Raw genomic sequence first — 26,716 nt, 5'->3', positions numbered from 1 at the left:
TTTTTTTTTTGGTTAGGGCGGTCAGCCCTTGAAAAACTTTTTTGAGTACTGTGATTCTGGGAAGTAGGATGTGAACCAAGACTGTTACTAAAAATAGCCTCCCACCGCCCTCCCAGTTTGGAGGATTTGGCTGGGGAGTCTTGCAGCCTTTAGTTGTCTTATTCCTTGTAAAGCATAGTGAAGAAATCTTAAGAGCGTAGGCTTTTCTTCAAGATGGGGCGCTTCAAATCCTAACGTGCCCCAGCCTGGCTGCTGCTTTCTGAGAGAACCAGCAGAATGTCACTTTAAGGAATAGCTACTATTCCCTGTGGAGGGGGTTCTGCAGACCGGGCACCGGAGGCCAGGGCGAGGAAGTGAGGACCAGGAGAGCTGGAGAGGCCACTCCAGGCTAACTTCATGTGCGTAATGTAACTCTGAGCCCCCTTGAATTTTTAACTTCGCTTCCCTTAATTAATCTGCCCAAGGCCTTTATATAAATGGCTGTCCACAGCTGCTGCAAATTGATTTATCCCCCGATAAAGGTCAGGTTGCTGACCAAAGCATTTTCTTTCTACCCTTTATGTGAACTGAAATCTGTTTTGCAGGGTTTTTCCCCCTCTTAGTCTCCTTTTAAACATCTGTACCGTTTTTAAGTGCACTCGGTGGGTTTTATTTTCATACCCTTCCCTCTGCATAGAACAGGGGTGGAACTGGGTCTGTGCCCAGTTGAGTCCTTACTCAACAGAATACAAATTGACCAGCTCCTCTGTGATAAACGGTTTGTTAGTGTTGGGGGCCTCCTTTCAGTTTATTACAGCACTTTGCCTTGACGATGTGAGTATTCTGTTGTGCCCGGTTTACACAATTCCTTAGACGAGGTCACCAAATATCATTGTTTGTTAAACCATCATAGCCCAACCTGGGTGTTGGTGTTAGCTGCCATGTACACAAACAGTAGCAGATTCATAATTCTAAGGATTTCTTCCCCTGGTTTATCCTTAAAGTTTAGTCTAGTTTAACATTATGGGGTTTTCAGATAGCATAGATAGAGCTCATTTCTTTTTTCTTTCTTTCTTTTTACTGATGGTTATTTTTTAAGGGAGGGCTGAAAAAAAAAATTTCACCCAAAATTAATCAGGGAATCTTACTTTGACTCAGACTTTTTTTTTGCAGCCAGGATGGATCTTGAGGAAGTCAATCTACCGTTGATTTACTTGTACTGTAATTAATTAGCATTTGATATTTCTTTGGTTTATTCTCTCAAAAAACAAAATTCCAACCAAATAACCAAGGAATCAGGCTACTTCTGGGTGAATAAAAAACTGACATTATCTAAGATTGTATTAAGAGAAGAACTTTATGTCAAAAGTCTCTGCTTAATTAAGCATTAATTTTACCACGTAGACATCAGTCACTTTATTTGAAAAGCATAATATTGAGTGGGAGAATTTGAGTATGAAGTTTCTCCAGTGTCTACTTCATACCTAGTAAGAGCATAGGAGAAAACAGTCTGTTTTTTCTTACATGTTTGGACAACTCAAAGCAGACCAGAAGTCTTTGAATTCATATTTCCTTTGTAGACTTAGTCTCTCACTCACTAATACCTGCTAATAATTTGATTTTTAAAATGGTCCTTAAAGGACCATCCTAATTAAAAGCATTCTACCTGCAATAAAATGTAAGTAAACTGTACTGTTAAATTGCATGTTGCTGGAAATAGCAGGACAGTGTGTGTTGCAGCTAGAGGACTGCAGCTTTTTAATATTTTTACAATTTTTCCTTTCTCAACAAATGTGTAATACTGCCCTTGATGTCAGTATTTGGTGATGAGCTCTCTCATCTAGGGTGTTAGAATAAATATTTGCAGATAAAAGACCATTTCATAAATTTCAAAGAAGTATACAAATGTAAGGTGCAATTATCATTTATTTTATTGTAAAATAGAAGCCAAAAGAAAAAAAACCACTCTTTTCCCCTTTTAAACATTGAAAAGGCATCATGAGAAAGAAATGTTTCCAATAGGAATACTGGTCAGTGGTTGTCAGTTTCGAACATCCTTCACTGTCAAATCCTGTTTCTCACTTCTTTGATATGAACATCAGCTGACAGTCACTGAATGCAAAGCGTTCTTCATTGAGGTTTTATGTAGGCAACATAGTCCTTCATAGCAAAGCAGTCTGAAAAATTGGCACCTGCAGGATTTGCATGTGAAAAAAACTAGTCAGTTGCATTTTACTGGAGTCTTGTTACTGTAAGTTATGTAAGTTCAGTGAGAAAAGCTATTTGTTGCTTTTTGGCCACTTAAAGTTTTTTGTTTTATGGACATCTTCATCATACAGTATTCACAGACTATATTGATAATGTTCGATGGCTTTAGAGAAGTTATTATGGAATGGAGCAATTTTTAATCAAGTGCTTATGGAGTGCATTTACAATCATAGTTAATTTTTTACATGTGCCTTAAAATGATGGCTCCCTACCACTTTCAGAGTAATGTATTAAAAGTTAAAGAAATGCATAAAATTAGGTTAACAAGTATCTGCTGAAAATAATCTAAGATTTCAAGAGGTATATATATTTATATATATATATATATTTCATTAACAAGTTAAAATCTATAAGAAAATAAATTATATCTTTCATACTTCTAAACTTCAGGAAAAATACTGCTTCCCCCCACTTGTTAAATTTTGTCACCTAAATACCTCTTAAAATACCATACTTGGCCCTATTTGTGCAAAATAATGAATGAATGTTAAATCAACTAGAACACCTTTGTGAACCTCAGAGTATTATCCATCAGTGGGAACATTTTATCCAGAATAAATTATTCCTTATTATCTAAAACAACACCTTCCAACTTCACTTTTTTACAGCCATTAATATAAGAGTTCCTAAATAATGTTTAAAGAACAGTGAACATTTTATTAAAGCAAACATTAGTCCAGTTTAATGGAGGTAATTGTAAGTGATAAGACAGAGCAGGTTATCTCTGTGTTGTTTAAACAGAAGGAGCTACTTTGCACGATTTCCAGTAGCCATCTGTAGAAGAGAAGGGTTTGCACCTGTCTGTCCACACTAATTATAGATTAGGGCCAAAGAAATGAAATTCGAGGAGGTTTTCAGCTAATGAAATCCATACTGATTTTATTGTAAATGTGTTTTATGTAAAGAGGGTGATGGTTGAGTTATGAGTGAATAAATTGCTGTGTAACTTGCTTGGTTTTGAAGCACAATTCTGCTGCATTAACCTTTGATATTAAAAAAAAAGACAAACAACTTAGATATGGATGCTAGCCTTTGTTTGGCATCCATAGCTACAGTTTAGTGAGCAGCAGTGAGGTTCAGTGTACAATTGGAAAATGTGCTGTAAAGCAGCTTAAATGTTAATATTCTAATATTTTGAAATGCAGATGAAGTAGAAGGTAGGTTTTAACTTAGGCATATAAAATATTAGAAAACTAGAAAGTCTTTTTTCTGCATTTCGGTTTCAGAGAAATTAAAGCAAATGATTGAGGAATGCATTCTGCAATAAAAGGTCACATGAATGTCTACCACATCTGTTTATAGTAATTATGAACATAATTAACATAAGAATTACAAATGAAATAATGACAAGCTGAGCAATGAGATATTATGCCATAATGGTCATATGTTGGAATTCTCACATTATAGCACACTAGAATTCACATACTCAAAGAAAGAAAGAAAATGCTTGATTTTTATCTGAATTAATGCTTCAAAACTTATCTGCCTGGGGCAGATGGACTTCTTGCTTTTATAGGAAGGTAACCTATTATTAAGAAAAGAACTACTTGAAATTAAGATTTCTACTCTCTAGCCTGGACTTTAAGACAGCTGTGATTATAGAAACCACTTTTTGTTGCACACTTATTCTGTGATTATACTTCTTGATTATTATATTGCTTTTTTTCTCCCCTTAAATTGAAAGCTTTGCAGCAAAATGTTTGCTTTGGAAGAGAGTCATGGATTCTTCCCATTTGAGAATTGGTTGATCTTTTCTATAACTGTGAGCCAAAAGTCAATGAACAAACAAGATAGTAATAGAAATACTGTGCCTTTACAAATAAGAACACTGGGCAGATTAAGCTTTCTGTGCAATTCTCTTCATGCCTTCAGTATTTGGATGCTTTTATAAGAAAAATGTAAGCCTTTTTTGGGTTTGAAAGTAGTGCATTGTTTTGTTTCTAATAGCGTTTTTTTTTTTTTTTAAAGAGCATGTAATGGAAAAATAGGTGGGCATTTGTATGTATTTTTTTCTTCCTACAGCTGCAATGAATTCATGAGCATTTGCATGTAGTCTGTGTCTAAATTGAGAGCTAAAATGTAAGGAAGTGTATGTGGTTGTGTCTGGTTGGTCTGAATGCAGTTTTCTGTAACAGCCAGAGAAAAGGTTAAAAGTGACCTTTAATGAGAATGGAAATGATACTCCAGAAATCTGTTACTGAATTTAAAACATGTAAGAATGACAGGTTTTCACCCATTCAGGGCTCACCCTGTTTCGTACTGTGTCCTGCCAAATGGTTTACTTTTTGTCCTCATACTTTCTCTATTGAACCTGGTCACTTTTTGAAGATTTATGGAGAAATACTACCTTGTTTTCATCTCAGTGATACCACGAGGTTTTCCACATTATTGGATTACTGGAGGATTGTGGCAGACCCCTTTTTATCTGACATGCATTGCATGACAAGGTTTTTCACAAGTGCCCTTCCCCCACCCATGCCCATCTTTTTAGATTTTGCTTTACCTATCAAATTCCCTTAATTCTTTTCTTGGGGTGGGAGCATGGGCTGGGGGGACCCACTACACAGAAAACTGTGTTTTGGTTGTTCAGGAGGAGAGTGCTTGCTTAAACAGTACCTCCCCTAATTTTCTAAAGGGCTTCTTCAAATTTGTGTCCTCCAAGAGGCTGGCTGCTAGCTCTCTTGCTCTTCAGTGTTTTTCAACACTCAGTAACCTCACTCTTCCCTGCCCCCAATTTTGTCCCTTTACATGGAGACCCCACACATAAACCATTTCATACCCTGAAGTTTCACTGTAGCTGGGGCCACAGCGTGTGCCATGAACAATTAGGCATTATTGGCTGTTTCCTTCTGAGCTCAGTCTTCATCCTGCAGTCAGAGCTTCTTAACCAAGCTGCAATGCCTTGAAATACAGTACAACCAAAACCTCTTCCTCCTCCCAGTAGAAGAACCTTTGCTGCATTATCTGCACTCCATTAAGGATCTGATCAGATGCTCAGATTGTCTGATGGGCACATTTAGAAGTGAAAAGGGGCCCCCTTGGGACTACTCAGGTGTGTCTCCCTCCTGATCCTGATGGGGTGGAGGAGGGTGAACTCTGGTCTGACGCAGGAGCATTAGCCCCTGCTGCTGCTTCTCTGATTGATTCTTGGGCTCTGGGTGGGTGAAGAGCTGTGAAGCAGCTCAAGCTGAGATTGATTGCCTCAATTTCAAATTCCCACCTCCAAAATAGACTTTCAGATGTACACAGAAGGAACCCACTTCCCCCAGCACAGTTTCTGGAGGTGGAGCAGGTGTCTTAGAGTCACCTGTAGCCACCAATCACAAGTGGTCCTTATCACAGTGATGCTGGCCACACAAGTCCTCTGTTCAGAACATTAAAGCCCAGGAAAAGGAGATACTTGATGTCTGTGTCCACATCTGTATGCATGGGCTGGGAGGAGGGGTTTGTTGGAATTCAGGAGTATTGGGGTCTGAAAAGAAAGGGAAAGAACTCCCTTTGACGTTGGTCTGGAAGGCTTTGTAACTGCTGTGAGGGCTCAGCTAGACTTGTTTTGCAAATTGTGGCCATTTGGGTGGAGGTGAGATGGTAAATGTCTCATTGTTATTCTCTGCCATGAGAGAGCACTTGAATCCCCCTCTGACCTTGACAGAACCTCCAAAATGTTCCTGTATAGCCCTGGAGCAGGAAATACAGTTTGCTAGTCTGAATTCTTCCCCTTTTCTCTGTGTAGTGGTCGTTTTGGAAAGGCAGGAGATCCCCACCCTGGCTCTCAGCCTCAGCCAACCTCAGGGCACCTTGCCCCCACTTGCCACCCCATCCTGGGCGCCGAGCCCCCACCCACTCCTCGGTCTCCTTCCAGCCTGTGTCTCCCCCACCTTCTTTTCCTCCCTCTCCGCTCTGTCTCACACGCACCCTCTGTTTATTTTCCTGCCTCCATCTGGGCCCTGCTGATACTGTAATCACCCTGATGCACGTGGGCTGCTCTCCTCTCCCTCCTGCGCTCACACACTCACTCACACACAATGTGCCATCCTGACAAGCCTTTTACTTCTGATAAGCTCCGATGTGTGTTTAATGAATACAAAGCCGCGGTCTGGGTGCCGCCTCGGCTGCGGCCGCCTCTCCTGCGCTCCTTTGCCAGAAGGTAATCTCCGTGAACGGGAGGGGAGAGCAGGGGGAAGGAGGGGTGGGAAGGAGCAAGGGGAGCAGGGGGAGGCCGCCTTTCTCTTTCCCTCCCTCCCTTGCCACATGATTCAGAAGTCGATAAGACCAGGAGAAGTGAAGATGTAACATGTTATCTGTCGCTCCTCTTAGCTGGCGGAGAGAATTTACATTTAAAGATTAGCAGAGGGAGAAAGAGAAATCTGCCTTTTGTTGTGTGGGGTGAGGAGGAGGCATCAGTTCTGGCCTGGCCGCTATCTCCCATCACCTCTGCTATCCAGACAGGACTCACGGAGGTGAGATTACCGGAGGGCCTTATCTTTAATTGGGTTTAGTTTTGCCGGTCTGAATAGGTTTAAAGAGACTCGATAAAGGGGGAACAATAGATTATTTATTGACTGGACGCTGAAGCCTTTAGATGAAGAGGAGAGAGAAAAAGCTGAACAACTTGATTAGCTCATTTTTATTTTTATGTTAAGGTGAGAACTGTCTCTTTTCTGGTGCAAGAAGGACCATCAAACTTAGGCAAAATTTGAATGACTTTTAAGTGTCTTACTTTCTCTTCACCCGCACCCTATCTGTCCTCAGCACCATCTCCCAGATTTTAACAGGAATTTCGTTTTGGACGGAGGAACTCAGCAAAAAAGGGTGGCGGTTGTTGGAACTGATCATTCGTGTTTGGTTTTGTGTGACTTGTTTTGAATGGGTGATGAATTGATGCTAACGGGGGTGCTTGAGTGAGAAAGGCAAAGAAGCCTACTTTTAATATGGAATTAGTTGATTTTATAGTATGGTTTCATCTAGGTCTAGAGAAAACAAAATTACTCCAAGTCTGTTAAGTAGATTTGTATTTTGGGTTTGACCATGGAATTTTTTCCTTTGGAGTTGGTTTAAAAAGAAGGTAAAAAAAATGTTTTATCGACTGAGTTTATTTCAAGAAAAAAACATCGTAAGGTCAACTTTGGAAGGTTCCTAAAATGGGTAAAATGGAAAAAAATAATTATTTTGTCTCCTACACATTGTCAAGATAGGTGATTTCACAGGTAAATATGATCCAGTAACTAAAAGCCTAATTAAAATTTGTTTAAAGCCAGGGGCATGTTTCCTTGTTGACAGCAGCAGATCGATTGGGGAAGACAATAGAGTCCCATTATTTCACTTCCATTGACTGAGCATATTGACATTTCAGGTTTGCTCTTGGCTCAGTGAACATGGTGAAACACTGAAATTCACAGACGGACTGGCCAGAGTGGCATATATAGTACCGTGTGTTGTTTTTGCCTTCAGGTTACCTTATCACCCAGGCAGAATGGGAATGGATAGCCTGGAATCCTCCAGCAGGGTTAGAGTCCTTTTGGCTAAGAAACTGACAGGTAGCATATCTTAGGAGCATCTTTGATTGTACCCAGAATAGAATGTTAACTATGAAATACGTGAAGCACTTTTATTTAAAAACCTGAGAAGCAGCCTACTTTATCTTGCATGTTGTACATGTGAGAATACCCATTTCCAAGATGTACCTTCTCCAGAGGTATTTACAGTGAGTGGGCTGGTCGCATCATTCAGGTGTTTACCAGCTTGTGCTTGGGTGACATCTGTTCTTTTCCAGTCTGGGGTTCAGCACCTGCTCAATCTGTATCTGTTGAAACAATACGGAAGGCCCCTTCCAGAATTGGGCCTGACTTTGATTTTTTTTGTTTCCTGTTTTCTTTTGGTGGGTGAAATAGGAAAATGGGATATATATATTTTATGCCCATGTGCAGTAATATGTAAAGATAGAGATGTGTATATTCAAGTGGAGCCAGAGATAACTGTGTCATCTTAATGCAATCTACCCCCTTATAAGTATGAGGCAGACTTTGAGTCAAATTCAAATCATACAAAAAGTGAGTATGGGTAAAACCAGAAGAGACTTAACATTTTTTAAAAGTTTAATGAAAATTTAAAACTATTATGAATATGCCTTATATACAGCAACTATTGCCATCAAGTAGGCAACTGATGCCCTTTACAGCTTTTAGAACAAAACTAGTCCTTCATACCATTTTCATGAAAATGTTAGGTTTCTATTTGATCAGCAGGTGCTGTTGAGATGAAAGCCATGTGTAAATTTTCAGAAGGCCAAAAGTGTCAATTCAGAAAAGGAAAGTGATAAGAGAAAATGCAATCAGTTTTCCTGTTTTCAATTTGTGCAGGATTTGAAGAGCTGTTTTGTTAAACTGCTACATCTGCTCCAATATGAATATTGAACTACTTCCACTAAAAATAACAACCTATAATTTGGAAGCTATTGCAGTCTTTTGTTAATGTGAGTGGGTTATTTAAAAACAAAAAAACAAAAAAAATAAAAAAAATAAAAAAGGACAATTTTGTATTCTGACAGTCTCTTGCCTAATGTGCATTTTCATTTGTTGGCACTTTTATCCTCTGCAGATAAATGGTATTATGCAATTAGGACCTCATCTTGTTTGACTATGAAAGAGGTTTACATAGGTGAAAATTCTGGTACTATAAAAAGGGGTCACACAGAACAGAATTTATTTTAAAATAACCTATTTAAATACAGTTATTTAAAATAAGATAGTTACTTCTTACATTCTGTAATACTACAATTTTTAACTTCCTGTCGACTTATAACAAAGTTAACAGTATTCTATTGCATACTGAGCATTCTGTGATTTATTTCACCTTTAATATACCTGCAAATGTAAGTTTAAACTAATCAGGGATATTTTACCTAACAGGGCTTTCAGAATAATTTTTTTCATGCTTAAGTAAAATGATTAAATTATGCTTGAGTGCCCACATACAAAAGCTTAGCTTCTGTGGTTCTGCTAATCAAGTAAGTTTTATGGACAGGGAAAGCACCACATTAGAGAAAAATTGGATGCATTTTACTACTGACATTTCTAGGAAGGACACATTCTTTTTAAATCAGCCAGTATTAATAAGAACGAAACTCTAACACATCTTAAGTGATCACAATAAAAATAATCTTTCATCCCAATAATAAGAAAATGCATGGCAATTCTGTCCATGTAAAACCGGGCATAGAGAATTGAGGTAGAAGGGAGACTGATAAAAATTGGATCAGGTTCAGTATTGACTATCCACAATTGCAGTTGGATTGACTTGTGGCTATAGTAATTTGTCCAGGGTGAGATGTGATCACTGTTTAGGATCAATTGGAGGCTATGTCGCTTGTGGCTTCACACTTCAGTTGCCAGACACACCCTTCCCAGATAAACCCAGGACAGATTAAGTGGAAAACAGACATTGGGATCCATTAACATGTTGCATATTAACAAGTGCAGTGTATCTTCTGAAATACCAGCTCAAGACGTAGGTTGAAGAGCAATAGTGAGTGTGTGCTGACATGTATGTAACCAAAGAAAAATGCTTTTAAGAAGTGTAATTTCCAGTTCAAAGCCAAACTGTGGTGTGCTGTGCTGGCATGTTTTCAGAGACCTGGCCATATTCTCTGGCACAGCACCAAGTTCTTTGCCACTCTCCAGATGACGTGGAATCACATGCCAAGAAAGTTTATTTCACAGACACAGTCCCATCATTTGGTATGTGATCTTCCAAATGAGATGTTTTGTGCTTAAGCCACATTCATTGTTGAAGACTTGATACCTTCTGTGGCACTAACAGGGAAGAGTTTTTTGTGACTGTTTTCAAAATGTTTATACTTTATGATGGACATCCAGGCTTTTATCTCAGAGCCACTTATAAAGTGATGCCCCACAGCTGAGGTTTAAGGCATGAGATGCTCCTGTTTGAGTTTGAAAATGTTTAAAACCAGTGCTCCTTAGGACCACTAACACTGTCACTGACTGTGAGAACTCTTCTTTTTAAAATCCCCCTGCTTTGATAGTTTTAATTGAAATTACCTGCATAGTGTAACTCATGGATGGATAAAGTATTTTGTTTTTGTACATTTCATATTGGTCAAGATCTCTAAAACAAATCAGTATTTGGGAGAACAGGCTTTAGAATATACACCTTGTATGTGGCAAGCACAGCTGAAAAGTTTTCCCATTTGTTTAATAATCTCAGCACCTCCTGTTGTTGGTCCTAGGGGAGAGGAGAGGAACTGATAAAAACTCGAGTCCTACTGTGAGCCTGGCTTTAACCTTCACATATGTTGTCATCACTGATTAACCAGCATTTCACTTTCTTCATTTCAAGGGTTTCCAGCCATGGCTTAGTTGCTTTTCTGTGGCCGACCTTGTGCTCCTCTGTGGAAAAGTGAGGTTTTCTAGTGTTCCCCAAATTAACTGCCTACTTTGTTCTCGAGTTCTAATTATTAGGACCTCATTCTCTGAATACCTAGGGTAGTATTCTCCTTAGCAGCCATGATCCTATGCATCTACTGTTTTCTTATGCCCTCACCCCAACCTAGGAGTCAGAGCCAGCTCCTAGCTAACAGAGATCCTTGGATACACCTAAGTGTATGTCCATCCATATCTCTCAGTACCTCCTAATCCAGGCTTTGCCATTACTTAATCTGTTCCCTCATCAGAATACCACCTTCCTACACTACATCAAAGCTGTGAGGACTCGGCCTGTTCCCTGTATCTCATCCAGCACCCTGGAGCTGTCCTTTGCTCAATGTCCCTAGTCCCTGAAGCTTGTCCCATCCCAGTTGGGCATGCCTGTATCGTGATCTTAGCATCTCCTGTTTCGCCAGGGCCAACTTCCTGATCACTTCTTAAGCAAGAGGAGAGACCATTTTGAGTTGACAAACAGTGGTTCTTTTGTGTAAAAGCACTGTCTGTTCTAAAAAGAAGGACTTGGTGTGTGTTCATTCCCCTGACTAGTAGGTAAACTGGGGTCCCTTTGCAGTTCTGTCACTGCCGTGCTGTGTGGCCTGGGGTGATGTCCAGCCCTCAGATCAGTTCTTCAGGAGAAAATGAAGGGCAGACTTACTTAGCTTTCAGGAATTTCCCATCACTAGGTGAATTAAAAGAAAAAAATCAGGTGAATGATAGAAGAATGAATGAATCTGTTTATGTGGCAAGAAGCAGCTAAAGATTTTAGGTTTTGCACAAGGGAAAATGACCTTTATGCTTTCCCCTCATAGTTGCTAGACAAGATGAACTTGGTTGTCTGGGGTCCTAAGTGAAGGGCTAGAGGCTCAAGCATGGTGATGATTGGTTACAATTACCAGGCATTTGCCGTACCCCATAGTCTCAAGGTTTGGATCTAAGTCACCTGGAAATTTAGAAAACAACCGCTTTAAATCGTTTTTGGAGAGAACTTGGTAAGTAACACTTTATTTAGAAGAATGGGGCACATTTTTGTTTGGCTAGACATCTGTTCTTAAGTCAGACTGAAAAATTGTAATGCACTTGGGCTGGATTTCTTTGGAATTTCGGAGCTACTGCATTCTTACACTTCTGATTTGGCTAAGGTGTGAGCACTTTGTCATCATTCAGGACGGCCGTAGAAACTGCTGTTCACTAGGAGTATCGGACTGGCTGGACTTAGAAGTTAGTTACTTCCATCTGTCACTGAAATGGAAACCACAGGAATCACTGTTGCTTCCTAGGTTGTAGAAGAATGTTGCATTGGCATTCAAAGTTCAGTGGGAGGCCAAATTGAAGTTCTTTGCCACACAAGAGAATGTCTTAGAAGTATGTGTGTAGTGAACTCTTAGTTGGTACCTGACTTGATTGGGTATTAGAGACATTATAGAGAATCAGTTACCATGGGTGTAATGGCAGTCTGTCTAAAGTTCAAGAGCTAGGTGGCCACTAATAAGAAGCATTGTCAGAACAGTTATAAACTAGAGGTGGCCAGGTCTGTTAGAGCACTAAGAGAGAAAACTTAGCTCTAAGATGCTATTATAGTGTTTGGGAGGTCTGATCCGCTAGGCCTTGCGGGAGTGTACTGGTGAGATTCAGGTAGGCGATCAGAGATGTTAGGAAAGTAGAAGGGTAATGGTACCTGTAAATGCTGGCGTAGAGTTGTGCTAGGGAACTAGGGCAGCAGCACTGGCAAAGCATTTCAAATGCACTTCCGATTTGGCAAGCGAAATGTCAGAAATTGGGAAGTCACCCCCCAGTGGACATTGTGAGCATGGTGCTGGTTATGCTTTAAGTGCAAAGTCTTGGGAGGTTGGTTGGTCTGTTTGGCTAAAACTAGATGTGCTTCTTTCCCTAACCTCAAGATATACAGGAAGATGTGAGCTGTAAGACAGGTCATGAAAGACTGCTAGTTTATTTTCTGAATCTCTGCATATGTTATGTACACAGTGATGAGCAAACACAGCTGGGAAGAACAGCAGATGATATTGGGACTGGAACTGTGGTGTTTATCAGACTGACGTAGTAATCCTTTCCTGTGAAAGTGTTCTTTTTAAGTGACTGTTAGGGTTCTGTAACTTTTATCATGTGTCAGACAAGTATTCTTTACTACCCAACCCCTTTGCCTACCTGTCACACATTTTCAGTCTCATCTCTTGCTACATTTATTTAGAAATGAGATCCAGATTTGCCCTCTGATGGGAAACAAATGTGGACAATGACTGCTCATCTTTTTGTTTAAATAAGGCTAGGTAGGTCGGTTCAAGTCTAAATGGAAAGTCAATGAGATTATTCGCCATTGACTTGTTCAAGTCGAGCTTTGTGTTGGCTACCTGGAGCGGATATAAAATATCAGAGGAAAAAAAAATGAAGAGCAATAAAATGAGCGACCTACTAAACCTAATTTGACTATTTTTAAAGAAAGACGTACACGCTTTGGGTAGTCCTGGTAGTAATAACACTGTAGAATATTTGAAAGAAAATTAAAATTTTTACCCTTGGTTATAAGTGTGAAGTCAGTAACACATTACTAAATATTTAATGAATGCCTACTATGTGTTCAGCAGTGTGTTAGAGGACATACAGAGGAGTTAGTAGACTCTGTTCTCACTGAATGATTAATGTGCTCAGGACAAATAAAACAGCTGCAAAAGATGGTGGGGGCTTGTTGCTTACCAATTAAATGGCACCATAAATGAGATCTTAGAGATAGGAGTAGGAATTTCAGCTCGAGACAGGATTTATCAAGGCATACTTAATGTAATGAGATTGTAGGCAGTTATAAAATAGGAATGGGAAGTGTAGAAACCCTGAGGTGTGGAGTGCTGGGGTCATCGGAGGCAGTGGAGAGAGAATAAATTAATGAATGAAGAAATTAATGAATCTGCCTCTAGCAGAAGGGACCCTTGGGTGATTATTGGGAAATGAGTAGAAAGATCATGAATGTCTTGAATATCAAACTTTCTGATTGAAGCTCTATCCTGAGTATTTATTTTATGGGGTAAACTCGTACGGGATCCCTCAGGGTGGGAAGTGGCATGGAGGGTATCTAGGTTGTGTTCAGGCCCTTCGTTTGTCTGCTTTCCTGAGAAAGCAGAATAGTTCTGCTTTTACAACAAATAAATGTAGTAGTTGGACTTCTTTGAACAAAGGATGTCATGGCAAAACAGGTCTTAATAAAACCAAAGTAAAAGTAAAAAGGTTGTTCTAGGAAAGGGGTACGCATGGACCCAATTAAAGTTGTTTTTCTGGAGAGATTGTGATGGGCCAAATGTGTTGGAATGGGGGAATGACTGCAGGCCAGGGCCAGGTGGGAAGTTCACTGTAGCAGTTTAGATTTAAGATATTATAAAAGGATAACCAGGCTTGGGCTTGTGGGTACAAGAGGCATTGCAAAGGCAAAATAATTAGAACTTGGAGATGAAAGTTGAGTTAGAGTTGACAACTTGGGTTTGGTGTCCGGTGCTGTCAGCTAGTGTGCCAGAATTTGGGAATCACTTTGGATGGCAGACTAGCCTCTCTTCTCTCGTAAACTCAGAGTCTTGTGACTCATGGAGGCCCAGCCTCCAGGAAGGAGGCTCAGAATGCACTTGTTTATCCCTGCTCCAGGGGTTCTTGTGGTCCAGTTACTTTTGGGAAATGGTGACAGAGCTGTCAAGTGGCAGGTGTGTTGTACAGAATGGTGCTTGGAGGATTTATTCTTTGTCTCTCTGGGACTTGGCTCCCCATGTCTTTGGCTCCTTGCATGGATTTCAACCTGTATTGAGGTTCCCTTCTTTTTGTAGGTACCTTTGGACCATTTGGGAGGACAAAAAGTGATTAGAGGTGGAGGCTGGGTCTGGATCCTTACCTTAATTATTTTACATTTATTTTTCAAATGCTGAACTTTCATTTGCGGGATAATTTTGTCATTCTATAGAGGACAGAAGGCAGGGAGTGGAGAGGAAGGAGACAAGGAAGAGTTGGTAGAAAAGCAGAGGTAGTGTTTACAAACCAGGACCTCTCAGACTTGGGGCTGGTACTCTTGGGGAGGGGCAGCAGAGAGTTATTATTTCAGGGATGCTTTGAACCCATATTCATTTGTTCAGGACCCCAAACATTGTCTGTAGACCAAATACTTTTTTATACAGTAACATTGTTCAAATATACTGTAAGTTAAAAGAACAAAAATGTATTCAGAGTTCAGTGAGTTTAATAGAAGCTTGTTTGTAATTTTACAATCACCAGATAGTACACAAAATATTGTCATGTGTAAGACTATGAACTTTGTTTTAAAATGGAGGCCTCATTGGAAAAGTAAAGAAAACCCTTTTATATGTTAAGGGATGATAGTGAATCCTTAGGATTGAATTGCGTGCGCTGATGTCTCCCTGTTTAAGGCATTTTAATTATTGAAAGAAACAGCAAAATCTTAACCAGTTTCAGGACTTTTAGGTTTGGTTCATAATAGTATTTTCCAGGTCTTTCACCTTGTTTTGTCCAGTACCATTTAATTGGGAACATCCTGGCAATTCTTTTTACTCTTTAAATTGTAACTGAATTTGGACTTTATGGTTTTGTTAAAATCTGTCAAAATTGAAATTTTGAAGACTTTTTTCCTCTGATGTCATTTGTGCTTGATAAGAATTAATCATGCCTATGTTGAAGAGAACCTCAGCATAAAAATCAATCTGTAGGTTTTAAAAGAATGAGACCAATTTATATGTGTTGATTTGGAATCATTCCAGAGATACACCATTAAATGGGAAAAGCGGGGAAAAGAACAATGTGTATAGTATGCTGCATTTGTACAAAACAAATGCATGCACTTCCACTTGGGGAGGTAATGTACAATCATCTGACAACAGTAGCTGCTTTGGGGGAAGAAAGTGGGGCCCAGACATTGATGGTTGAATGAGACTTTCTTTTGTGTCCCTTGGTCCTCTGAGTCTTTTTGCAAGTCTTGTTCCTGTTTTGGTTGCTGTAAAGTTAGAGGCTGTGGGGTCAGCCTGGGGCTGACTGGCTGTGGGACCCTCCCTTCTGGGGGACAGTGGTGCTGCTCTGTACTCTGCCTGAAGGTGGTTGAGTATGGAGGTGAGGAGACCCAGACCCCAAGTGCTCTACCATTTGTTGAACCTTCTGTATTCTCCCTGTTCATCTGGATATAATTCTTGTCTGGAAATAATTCTCATCTGGATGATAATGTTATGACCTCATAAGGTTGTCATGAGAATTACATGAGGTGATATGTGTGAAGCATAACCATCAGTAAAGGTTTGTGTATTCTTGGTGTCCAACTCGACCCCTCTGGAACTGTCCACCACTGTCTTCTAGAAACCCCCCCTGTAAGACCTCTTCTCTCTAGGTGTCTTTCCCAGTCACCTTCATTCAGCAAATACTTACGGAGAGTCTGGAGCTGTTTGATGTCTGGGGATAGAGATGTTCAAGATTGACAGTATTCCTAATTTGCTAGACCTTTCTCATCTTAGCCTTAATTGAGACCTATTTCTGCAGGCAACCTACTTTGTCCTCTCCTAAGTCTCTAATGAAACCACTCTCTGAAGCCTTTTTAATTCTCTTCCTCAAAGATAGAATTTAACATGTACAACTCCTTGCCACTGTCCATGTGATTTCAGGCTGCTCTGCTGGTTTGTAAGCTTGTTGAAGGTAGGAGTCTGGAACTGTTGGGGTCCTATTTGATGCTTTATTAAATATTTGCCGAAAGCTCATGCCTTAAACTCAAGTTATTAATACTCTTCTGAAATATTTCACTGCTAAGAAAATGAAATCTTTGTTCATAAAAGCATGTTGTTTCTTTCCCAATCTCTATACACCTTGTCCCTTTCATTGTGTTCTCTTACAGAATGTACAGCTTATTGCTGCTATATTTTGGCTTTTAAGTTTCAGCAACCAAAACAGTAAAAAAAACCCTTGTAAATGATCAGCCTTAGGCAAACTGAAGCAGTCGCATTGCTGGCATATTCATAAATGCACATATTGACCTGCTTCCCCCCATCCTTCCCCCTGAAGCTCACAAATGTACTTTTTTGCCAAGGATGAGCTCCCTGAAATTGTAAGGAAAATATTGTATGTGTAGACATACCTACAAGCTGAAACTGGTCCTTTGAACAGGGACCCAACAAGGCTAACCACAGTTTCAGTGGCTCTGGGCTCGCCCTGCCCTGATCTCTTAATTGCCAGGGGCGCTCTTCCCTCCTCCTATTGCCCGGGTTTGTTCCCTGGACAGATCTCTAGGCTGAGTGCTTTGCCTCCTGCTCCCCAACATCCAGTCCTGTCTTTTCTGATGTTATATGGGATTCTAACTCTCTGCTACTTGATAAAACTAGACTTAAAAACTGGCTAGTATGACAGGTCCATCTCACCGCAAGCTCTGCCCCTAAAAATGTGGAAGTGAGTAAAGAGTCTCACAGTTTTTCCTTTCAGGTAACATTTTCATTTGCAGAGATGTTTCAGAGAGCAGGCTTCACTTCCTTCATGCAAGTGCCTGAGCAGTCTCAGATCTGCGAGGGGAGGAGACATGGTAGAAGCCTTCAGTGAGTGAGGGTCACATATTGGCTTATTTAATACTCACCTGGGAGTGAGTTCATTTTACAAATCACTCCTAGAAGTCTCCTCACTTGCCTGAGGTCACCCTGCTTGAGAGGCGGAGTGCGGACTGAACCTAGAATTCCTTACTCGCATGCAGGCTGTTCTGCTCCAGGATTCAGTATCACCCTCTTGTAAGTCTTCACATCCTACCACCTAGGAATTTTCCTCATGAACAGGACCAACTACACAGATTGCAGGTGGCAATTACACTAAAGTTAAAGTGGAAAATCATCAAGACTGTTTACTGCACTTAGAAAAGTTATTGTTTAGAGCATTAAAAAAGTACCAGAGTTTTACAAGTTTCTGAGGCAGGGTGAGGGAGGAAAAAGGGAGGAGAGATACCAGCTGATAAGGAGTTGCAGCAAGCAGACCATGTTTGCAGCTGGACAATTGTAGATCTTCCTTTGAGATGTGTGACCATCAACTATGAATGCATCTACTTTCAAAGTCCCATTTTTCTTTCATGTGAAAGTTACCAGCATGGAACAGATGCCTTTATTTGGAGAAACCAGTCTTTGGAAATAATTGGTTTTCTCTTCCGTACTCTTAGAGATGATCATCTCACAGATGAAATTAGATGAGAAAAAAAAAATTAAGTCACAATTAGTTTGTGGTATTTTTTTCCTTTTTACTGCAAAATGTTTCAGGACTTGCAGCGTAACTCCACGTATTTTGGTATTGTTGACTGATCATAAATACTTTGTCTTTGTCACTAATAGTATAATAGTGGCTTTCCCTAAGGAAAACATTGTACCAGGTCATTTTTGAGTAGTGACCTAATGTTTTTATTTTAATACTTTAAACCATAATATTGAAATAGGTACTACCACCTTTCTTGTAGCAAATGGTAAGGACATAGTACATGGGATAAAAAACTTACTCTAGGGGCATTAAGATAGGCATTTTATAAATATTATCTTCATACCATCCTGGTAAGTTAGTTAGTTATTGTCCTATTTTAGAGATTTACATCTGAAGCTGAGAGGTTAAATGACTTGTCCAAGATCAAGTAGTTGACGTGTGTTAAGAGCTGAGATCACAGTCAAGCCAGAGGATGAATGCAGCGGGCTTGTATGTGGTCAGTGTGTGTAGCCACAGTCATTTTAGGGTATTTTATTTCATTGAAAATTAAATTATATCTGTAACAGGAGAGACATTGAAAGATTTTCTACTATTTTAAATTGCCTGGCTTGTTAACTCACTGGTCATCCTGTATTGTCAGCAAGACTAAAAAATAAATCGTCGATTTGTCATGTGCCCTCTGATTAATTTGTTCTTTAATATTTGAAAGATTTTAAAATAATGCTCGATCAGATAAGAAGAGGAAGGGGCTTGAAGAAAGACTAGATAGCATTCCATTATCATTTATTCCTTTGTTCACCCAGCCAGTCTTGAGTGAGCACCTGTGAGCCAGGCACCTCACGAGGTGCTGGGTCTGAAGATTGAGTGAGCATGGCCCCTTCCCTCATGAGCCTTGGAATGGAACAAGCATAGTGCGTCAAGGGGGTCTGAAGGCAGAAAAAGTGTAAGATGGGGTCTCTTTCCTCCAACAGGGACCTCAGTTAGTTAACTCCATTGAGAAAGAAATTTATGCATAAAAGCTATTAGGGTGCAAAAATCTCAATCATAAGTTTAGTCATGGGGATGGGGATGAAAGTTAGACATATAGTCATTAGTTCTATCACATCTTTCTATGTTGATAGGGCTTATATTAATTGGGATGTGCAAATAATAATGTATATAACTGTCAAATGACTGTTGTATACTTGAAACCAATACAGTGTATATCAAGTATCCTTCAATTAAAAAAAAATCAGAAAAAAAAAAAACCCCTAGAGTGAATTTACTCCTTAAAGGTGGTACGGAGCTTATCGTGCAGTTCTTAATTTTGTCGTCTTACTGCTCAGTGTGGGTGAAAGGGCTAGCCTGGCAGTCTGGGAAGCCCTGGGGTGATTCCCATACTGGCTGTGTATGCACTCGTGTACTGGTGGGAGTGGGCTCAGATGAACAGTATCTGGCAGGAAAAGGTTGCCCAGCCTGACACAGACCTTACATGCCATTCCAGTCTGAAGAAGGGAAATGATCATGAGCCTCAGGACTGGCCAAGGAAAGGCTTGTGAAGGCCACAAGGGATTGGATTGGGCCTTTATAGCATTTGATTTGGTGGAGTTCTTTTGTGTTGTTTTTATTTGGGCTTCTGCTGTGTGCCAAGTAACAGTCTAAGTGTGGAGGATAGAGTAATGAGTAAAACAGACCACTGCTGTCAAAGAACTTAACAATTTAGAAGTGGGGAAGGCAGACAGATAATGAAGACATTAATAAGATTGTGGTGAACAGTGAATACCATGTAGTGGGAAGTGTAGTGAAGACATTTAAAAAGCAGTGATAGAGTGATGGTGATCCTTTATTTTGGGTGGCTGGGCCATTCATCTCTGAGAAGGTTACATTTGAATGAGAGCTGAGTATTGAGAAGGAGCTGGCCATACTGCAGTCTGTAAGAGGCTGAGGTGGACTGATGAAGCCATAATGATGAGAAGACATAAATCTCTGGGAGTTTATCCAGCGAAGAGCTGAACCCTGAAGGGCATAGTCAGAATAGAGGCTGAAAGGTGTAGGTTATTGCCAAGTTTGGAGCATCTTAAATGTCAGAATGGGCAAGACTAAGGGCTGTGTGTTTCTATGCATGTATCAGGGGATGCGCAGTTAGAGGAGAACCTGATGCGTGGATGCCATGGGAGCCTAAGAAAGTTTGCGTGACTGGGACATTGAAGTTTAGTTCATGTGACCTGTGATGAGGGACAGCCAAGTAACATAATGGCCCTGTCACTTCTTGTTGGGAGTTGAATGTAGTCCTAATGGGAGGCATGTGTGGTGTTCAACTGACTTCTTCAGATCAGGGGGATACAGGGGACTTGTCCTACAAAATGAGATCATGCAGGCTTTGACAAAGGCAAGCTCCAGTCCAATGTCAGGGACTGTACTTTTAAGATAATGTTTTCTAAATCAGAAATGATATGTAACAGGTTCCTTTTGTGGTAATTCCTCTTGGAATAAAAACTATGTTTTTATTAACGTAAAGAAAGTCTTTGTGCTATAAAATGTTTTTATGAAAAGAAATAAAAGTTAGGGCCTAATTCCATTCAGGTTGATAGATAGAAAAGAGGTATGTTTAAAGGCTCATTTTTTGGAATAACTATACATTTATATTTATTCAAAGAAAAATTACCACTAATGTTGATACAATTCTCTAGAGAAATGTGTTTAGGCAGTGAAGGGATTCCTGGCAGTGATTGAGAAACACAGTAATGGAGAACTGCACTTGATCTTTTTTGAGGTTGATTGTGATGTGTGTAGTCTTTACATCCTATTAAATTTTTGAAAGATAAACTGATACAAGAGTGATTTGCCAAGGCCAGCAACTCTTCCTTTTAAAACCTTGGCTCAGTATACACATTGAAGGGATGGGAGAGTAAGATAAAAGCATTATAAATATGAGGTTAACTGAATTCAAATAGAAGGTTCTCTCAAGTTATTGCATTCCTTAGAAAATAAATACATTGCGCATATGGTTAAGATTGATCAAAAAAGTATTCTGTATGCCAGTGATTACATTCCCATCTGTGATTAAGGTTTTCTGTCTGCATCTGGTTTTCACATTATATTTCTGTAACAAGAATCCTTTATATAGCAGAGTTCACTTTCTGTATTTTCTATTAGCTGCAGCTTGAACTACTGCACGGATAGCAGATTTACACATGTGGTTTTCATTACTTCATACCATTGAGAAAAAGTAATATTTGTTTGGGAATGTATGTTTTCCACAATTTCCATGGTAATACAACATGTTGAGCCTTTTTAATAACACTCTTGTAGGACTACAAATTGTTTGAGGCAGTCTACTCTAGGTGGACTTTAGCTTTTAAACTTTTCTCAGTATGTATTCCCCTCATAATGATCTTTTATAAATTTGAGGGCTGAGGCTCCGAACAAAGCAATTATTAAAGAAAGCGAAATTTTGCTGTTATTTGTGCATGATACAGACTTCAGTGTGGAATTAGTATCACAAATGTCTGGACGTACGTTTCACAGTGCTCATTACCATGACTCCGTTTATTATTTCATACTAGATGACCATTGAATATGTGGGATGTATGGAGCATAAACATAATACTCCAAAGTCATTATTTTCAAACATTAGCTCCTTTCTGTGTGTGTGTGTGAATTATTCTATTGATTGTGATATAATGTTTCATATAGTTAAGTGGTGAAAATCCTCATGGGTAAATTTAGACTTACAATGTGTATTGAATGTATATTTTTATGCTATGTTAACATTTAAGAATTTATAAACATACACATTTAAAATATTTTGTAACACTATCTTCCTGCCAACTTTTCTCCATTCACTTAGAATACTCTGATTAAAATAGATACAAGTTAAGTCAAAAAATAAAACAGTATATTCCATATTGGGGGATCATGTATAAATTGAGAATTTTTTCTTTTAAAAGAAGTATATCCACATAGTAATTTATGTACCTCAAAACTGAGATCCGCTACACCCAGACATTCAATTTAGCTGTCTTGAGAATGAAGAAGATTTAGACTCTAGGGGATTTGTATGTACTTCGTTTCTTTTGTTAGTTCCATGGGGATTATTAACTGCTCACACAGGCTCGATCCACTTTTCTCAGTCTCTCTTATGTCTTTTGCCGATGGCACAAAATGTTATAAAATACCATGATTGAATCTGAGAAGTGTCCATTTTCTTTTCCCAATAATATTCATCTTCTATTTATAAAATATTTTTATCTTGATATAGATAGAAACATTGGAAATAACAGAATCATGGAGAAAATTACCCACCTATCTTTCAGAAACACTAACATCTAGATTTATTCTGGTCTGCCCTCCTTACGCCTCCCCTCACCCCCTGTATTTGAATATTTATATATGTGTACATGTATCTATGTATCTTGGTCATTTCCTTACTGAAATTTTTGCTCTATCATTTGTTAATAAAATTGGAAGGTTTCATACCAAGCTAAATGTTACCAAGTTCTGGCTGATTGTCTTTAATAATCCTTGTTGAGCTTCGAGGCAATTTCTGACTAACAAGTACCTAGTACTGTATTTTACCTAAACATTGCTTATTTTATTTTTGCCATAAAGAATAAGAAACAACTGATTGTATGATAGCAGATTCATAGGTGGCATATAAAGGGCATTGTTTTTAAACAGCATCTGGCTTTTATATAATCAGAGTATTTTCAATAATTTTAATTTTTAGGAAGTAGTTTGGTCTCCTAAAAATATTAGCAACACTTCTAGTAATATTTTTTGAGACTGCTTTTATGAATCTTTTTTCTAGTATTTACTGAGTTCCTACCTTATGTGTATATGATTGTATTAGAGTTATATTTCAGAAATAATATTTTTTCTGTACATAGCGTTAGTAGTAATAGTAGAGGAGTAGTAGACATTCAGTAAATGTTTGAGAATGGATAAATGAATGAATTTTAAAACTGCCAAATTTAGCAGGAAAAATGATAATATTTGGATTGCTTTAGAGGAAGAAGGAAAGTAGAAGTTTGTTGATTTGATAATATGATTCACCTATAATTGTTGTTACTAATGTCTTAAAACTAGTTGATTACATAGGTTATTCATCAGTGTTATCAGTTGTTTTAGACTATTTTTGGTAATAATGGCAATGTTTAAAGTGGTGAAAACAGAATGGAGACCACTTTGTTTTGCAACAAGATTTGACTTGCATGTAAAATTCTATAAAATGAATACATGTAAAGCTTCACAATGTATTCTAAGGAAATCATAATATCTGACAGATTATTTAATTTTTTTTTATCAAAACAGGTAAAATCTAACATGTTCTTTTAAGGGATTCATATACGTATGTTTTTAAACCAATTTAAGTAAAGATGAGTTGTCAGGTTCAGAATGCATCCAGCTCTGAGTCAGGTGATTGGAGAAATAAGAGTCGTTTAGAGCATGTAATTATAGGAACTGAGAGAATGGGGATTGTTTTGGATTCTTCTGATATTGAGAAGAGCTTGTATATGTTTCTTAAAACTGGTCTAGCATTATCATGTAAGTAAATGGGTGTGATACTTCAGACTGGTTGTGATATATGCGTTTTTTTTCCCTTTGTTGTTGTCAATAGAAAGGATTGATCTCTGAGCTGGTGAACATAATATCTGTCCCAGTCAGAAAAGGAGAAAGGAAATTAGCAGAGCGATTGGTGGAGAATGATATCTGTCAAAAGAAACACTTGGAGAGCACTGAGTTTAGTAATAGGTGACTGCCGGAAAAAAGGGAACTTTGAATATTGTCAAGGTAAGGAACAGATAAATATTTTGATTTTGCAATTTACTTACAAAAAAATCAATCTATTATTTTTTCAATAAATTATGATTGTGAACATTTTCTCCTCTTTTCCTTTGCTTGTTGATAAAGAGCCTGTATTATATATTTTTAAAATTTGTCTTTGAAATCCTTGTATGTGGGATTGGCTAGGGATCTATCAGCCTGGCTGTGGGATCCCTAGTTTGATAGCTTTGGGACTGAAGATACCAAATGATCAAGTACCAAATGTTTTTTCCCACCTTCTTCTTGTTGCAATGCTTCTTGCCATGTTTCATAATACATCTGTTATAAGCTGAGCAATACTTGGAGTTAAAGAGTAAAAGCTATGCCATGATTTCTGTGTTTATTGTAACTAGAGATGGTGTTTTCTGAAACAGTTTGTTGACTAAATAGGGAAAAAGTGCTTTTCAATTTATTATTTCTTCTGATTGGTACAGATTTTAAAAAATATTAACCTTTAGGTGAATGTTACTTCCTAAGCAGAATTCATGCCTACAGGCACATTTAAAAAAAGTGCTGTTAACATCAGGAAAATGGCACATATGAACTAAATATATTACCATTTAGCAAGAAACTTCTTAAAGTACATTTGAAAATTAAGGGAGAACCCTGAATTGCATGATACTGAGAGTTGGTGCCTCCTGTGGCCAGCCCCATCAGGTGTTTCGTCAGCAGACTGGTGCAGAAACACAGATGAATAAGGATAAACTGTACTGAGACAGTTGAGCATTAATAGAAATGTTGTGTAATACTGGTTGGCACTCTGATGATTACGAAGGGGTTTTTGAAGTTCTGTGACTTCCTGCCTGACTACATGGAAAGAGGGATAGCACAATATTTACCATCTGTGGGCATGGTTCTGGAAACATCATTGCTGGTGCCCACCGCACATTATCTACTCTTGTAATGCCTACAAGTGCTTTTTGGCTTGTTCTTAAAGTTGTCCAGAAGATGTTGGCAAATGACAGTGTTTTTTGATTGTGTTTTTGAAAGGATGGAGAAAATGAAATAATTCTCTGTATAATTCTAGGTTCCTTTGAGATATACTAAAATTATATATTTCTCTTCCTTTGATTATCCCTTCTTCATACTATAATGTTCTACTGTAATTAGTGAGGAACACACATTTAGGAGTAAACTCAAGGAATTTAATTTTATTAAGTAGTTGAAATATCTCCCACTTCTATCTTCTTACCTTATGTACTATTATTACTGAAAATTAGCTTTTTGAGAACTCTAATCTTGGTTGATTAGATTTCTGAAGTCCCACATAGAAAGTATAATGTCAACATCTTAAAGGAAATAAACTGATGGTAATAATAACAATAGCCTCTGCTTGGGAATTTTTTTCTTCTCATCCTCCATCAGAAGGGAGCTTTCGTTTTAAAAGAGGATGTGCCTGTTAGCTCTCTGCCTTATGTATCTTTTTGCAAATTGGAAAGGATGTTGGATTAAGAGTTTGAGCATATATTCTGGATCAGTAGGCATGGTTTTCACAGCCCCTATCCTATTACAATCATAGTCTATTCTGGTCACGTGGTATCTGGGTGGACCACTGGGAGTGAATCATTGCAATGTGGAAGATCCACATTAAAAGCAGAAATGCATCATGAGGATATATATTTTAAAATGACTTAATGTGTGTTCTAATATGTAAATACTGAATCCACAGCATCAGATGTCAGAAGTACCATGTTGCGTTTCTTCCTCTTTCCTGTACATGTGTGTGCATACATACTTAAAAAATTGTGTGTATACACACACATTATGTTGGTCTATTTTACAACTATTGAGATTACTGCTGGGTTTTATTTTTCATGTGGCATTGATTGCTTTTCCTTTTTGTAATCATAATGGATGTATAGAAGTATGGGGTTCAGTCTCATGTTGGCCCAAGAAGCAGAGAATAACAGAAATGACGTACTTTAAATTTGCAAATACTTGGACTCCATTGGGATCCTTTGGTTGTAATTTGGAAACAGAGAAAGCAAAGAAGTATGTGTGAAGTTGAAGAGTTGGGGCTGTGAGGGAGAACGGCCTGAGGTGGCGCCAGAGAGTCTGGCCTGGGTGGCGAGTCTGAAGCCCTGGGGGAGGTCGCCAGGAGACAGACCTGCTTCTGTTACAGAGGCCAAGGGGGAGAATGACAGCCACCAGCTTAGGTGGAAGCTGGTTAGGGCAAAATGCTTCTGTAACCCCCCCTCCCCCGAGTTTTGAAGCATACCCAAAATATGCACAAGGCTTGGTCCTCTTGACTGTGGTTTGAAGCTGTTCTCTTGTAAAGCTTGCCTTTGTGAGGAGTGGGTGGATTTGGGTCATTGGGAGTGATGTCTGGTCCAAGAACCTTGCTCTTAATAAGCCTTTAAGGAAAATACTGATACAAATATTACTATTTGGCATACAAAAATTTTCATTGGTTGTCTAACAGATGAAGAGGGATAGCATGGGATAGAGGAAACTTTTGTTGCTAAGTGGTACGTGTTTATGTTCATATTATGGGATGGTATATTAATATGGTTCCAGTTTATTGATACTGTGTGGGTTTCAAAAGCCAACATTGGTATTTTAAAAAATGGTGATTTTTAAATGAGTTAATTTAAATGATGCTATACACCTTTAAATATTCCTGTCTTTGTTAGGAAAAGAGGAAAGATACTTTCTTATGCAAGATTGCTGGTTTTTGAGAGCGCCCACATTTATTTTTAGTTTTTCTTGGTCATGTTCTAGGAGTCTGATAGCATTAATGGGCTTTACCCCACATGGAGCTTTGAGCTTATTGTAGCACTGCACACTGATCCCAGGTCAGTGTGATGCGTGAAATCAATTTATTTGAATCTCTTTGCCTCTATAGGAATTTGGCAGCATGCCAGTTGTTTTCATTTAATGTTCTTTGTGTTCAACACAGACAAGCAGGCATGCTTTTGTATCCCTCTCTCTTTTGGTCTCTGTCTCTTTCAGCCAGTTTTTTACTCTATGGATTTTGAGGTGAAGGAAGAATATATTATTTACGTGATTCTAATCATTGC

General features: G+C 38.8%; 1 protein-coding gene across 1 annotated transcript in view; it reads left to right on the top strand.

The window, feature by feature from the left end:
• Window positions 1-439: 439 nt before the first annotated feature.
• Window positions 440-26,716, top strand: part of RUNX1T1 (RUNX1 partner transcriptional co-repressor 1) — a 125,688-nt gene continuing 99,411 nt past the window's right edge. The window contains 2 exon segments of the mRNA XM_036995462.2: window positions 440-6,368; window positions 6,370-6,394. Of these exon segments, the coding sequence (XP_036851357.1) occupies window positions 6,273-6,368; window positions 6,370-6,394 (121 nt within the window). The 5' untranslated portion in view covers window positions 440-6,272.

Source organism: Manis javanica, chromosome 2, assembly GCF_040802235.1.
Source record: "Manis javanica isolate MJ-LG chromosome 2, MJ_LKY, whole genome shotgun sequence".
Taxonomy (NCBI): Eukaryota; Metazoa; Chordata; class Mammalia; order Pholidota; family Manidae; genus Manis; species Manis javanica.
Note: the sequence above shows the minus strand (reverse complement) of the source record. Positions and strands in the feature narration are given on the sequence as shown.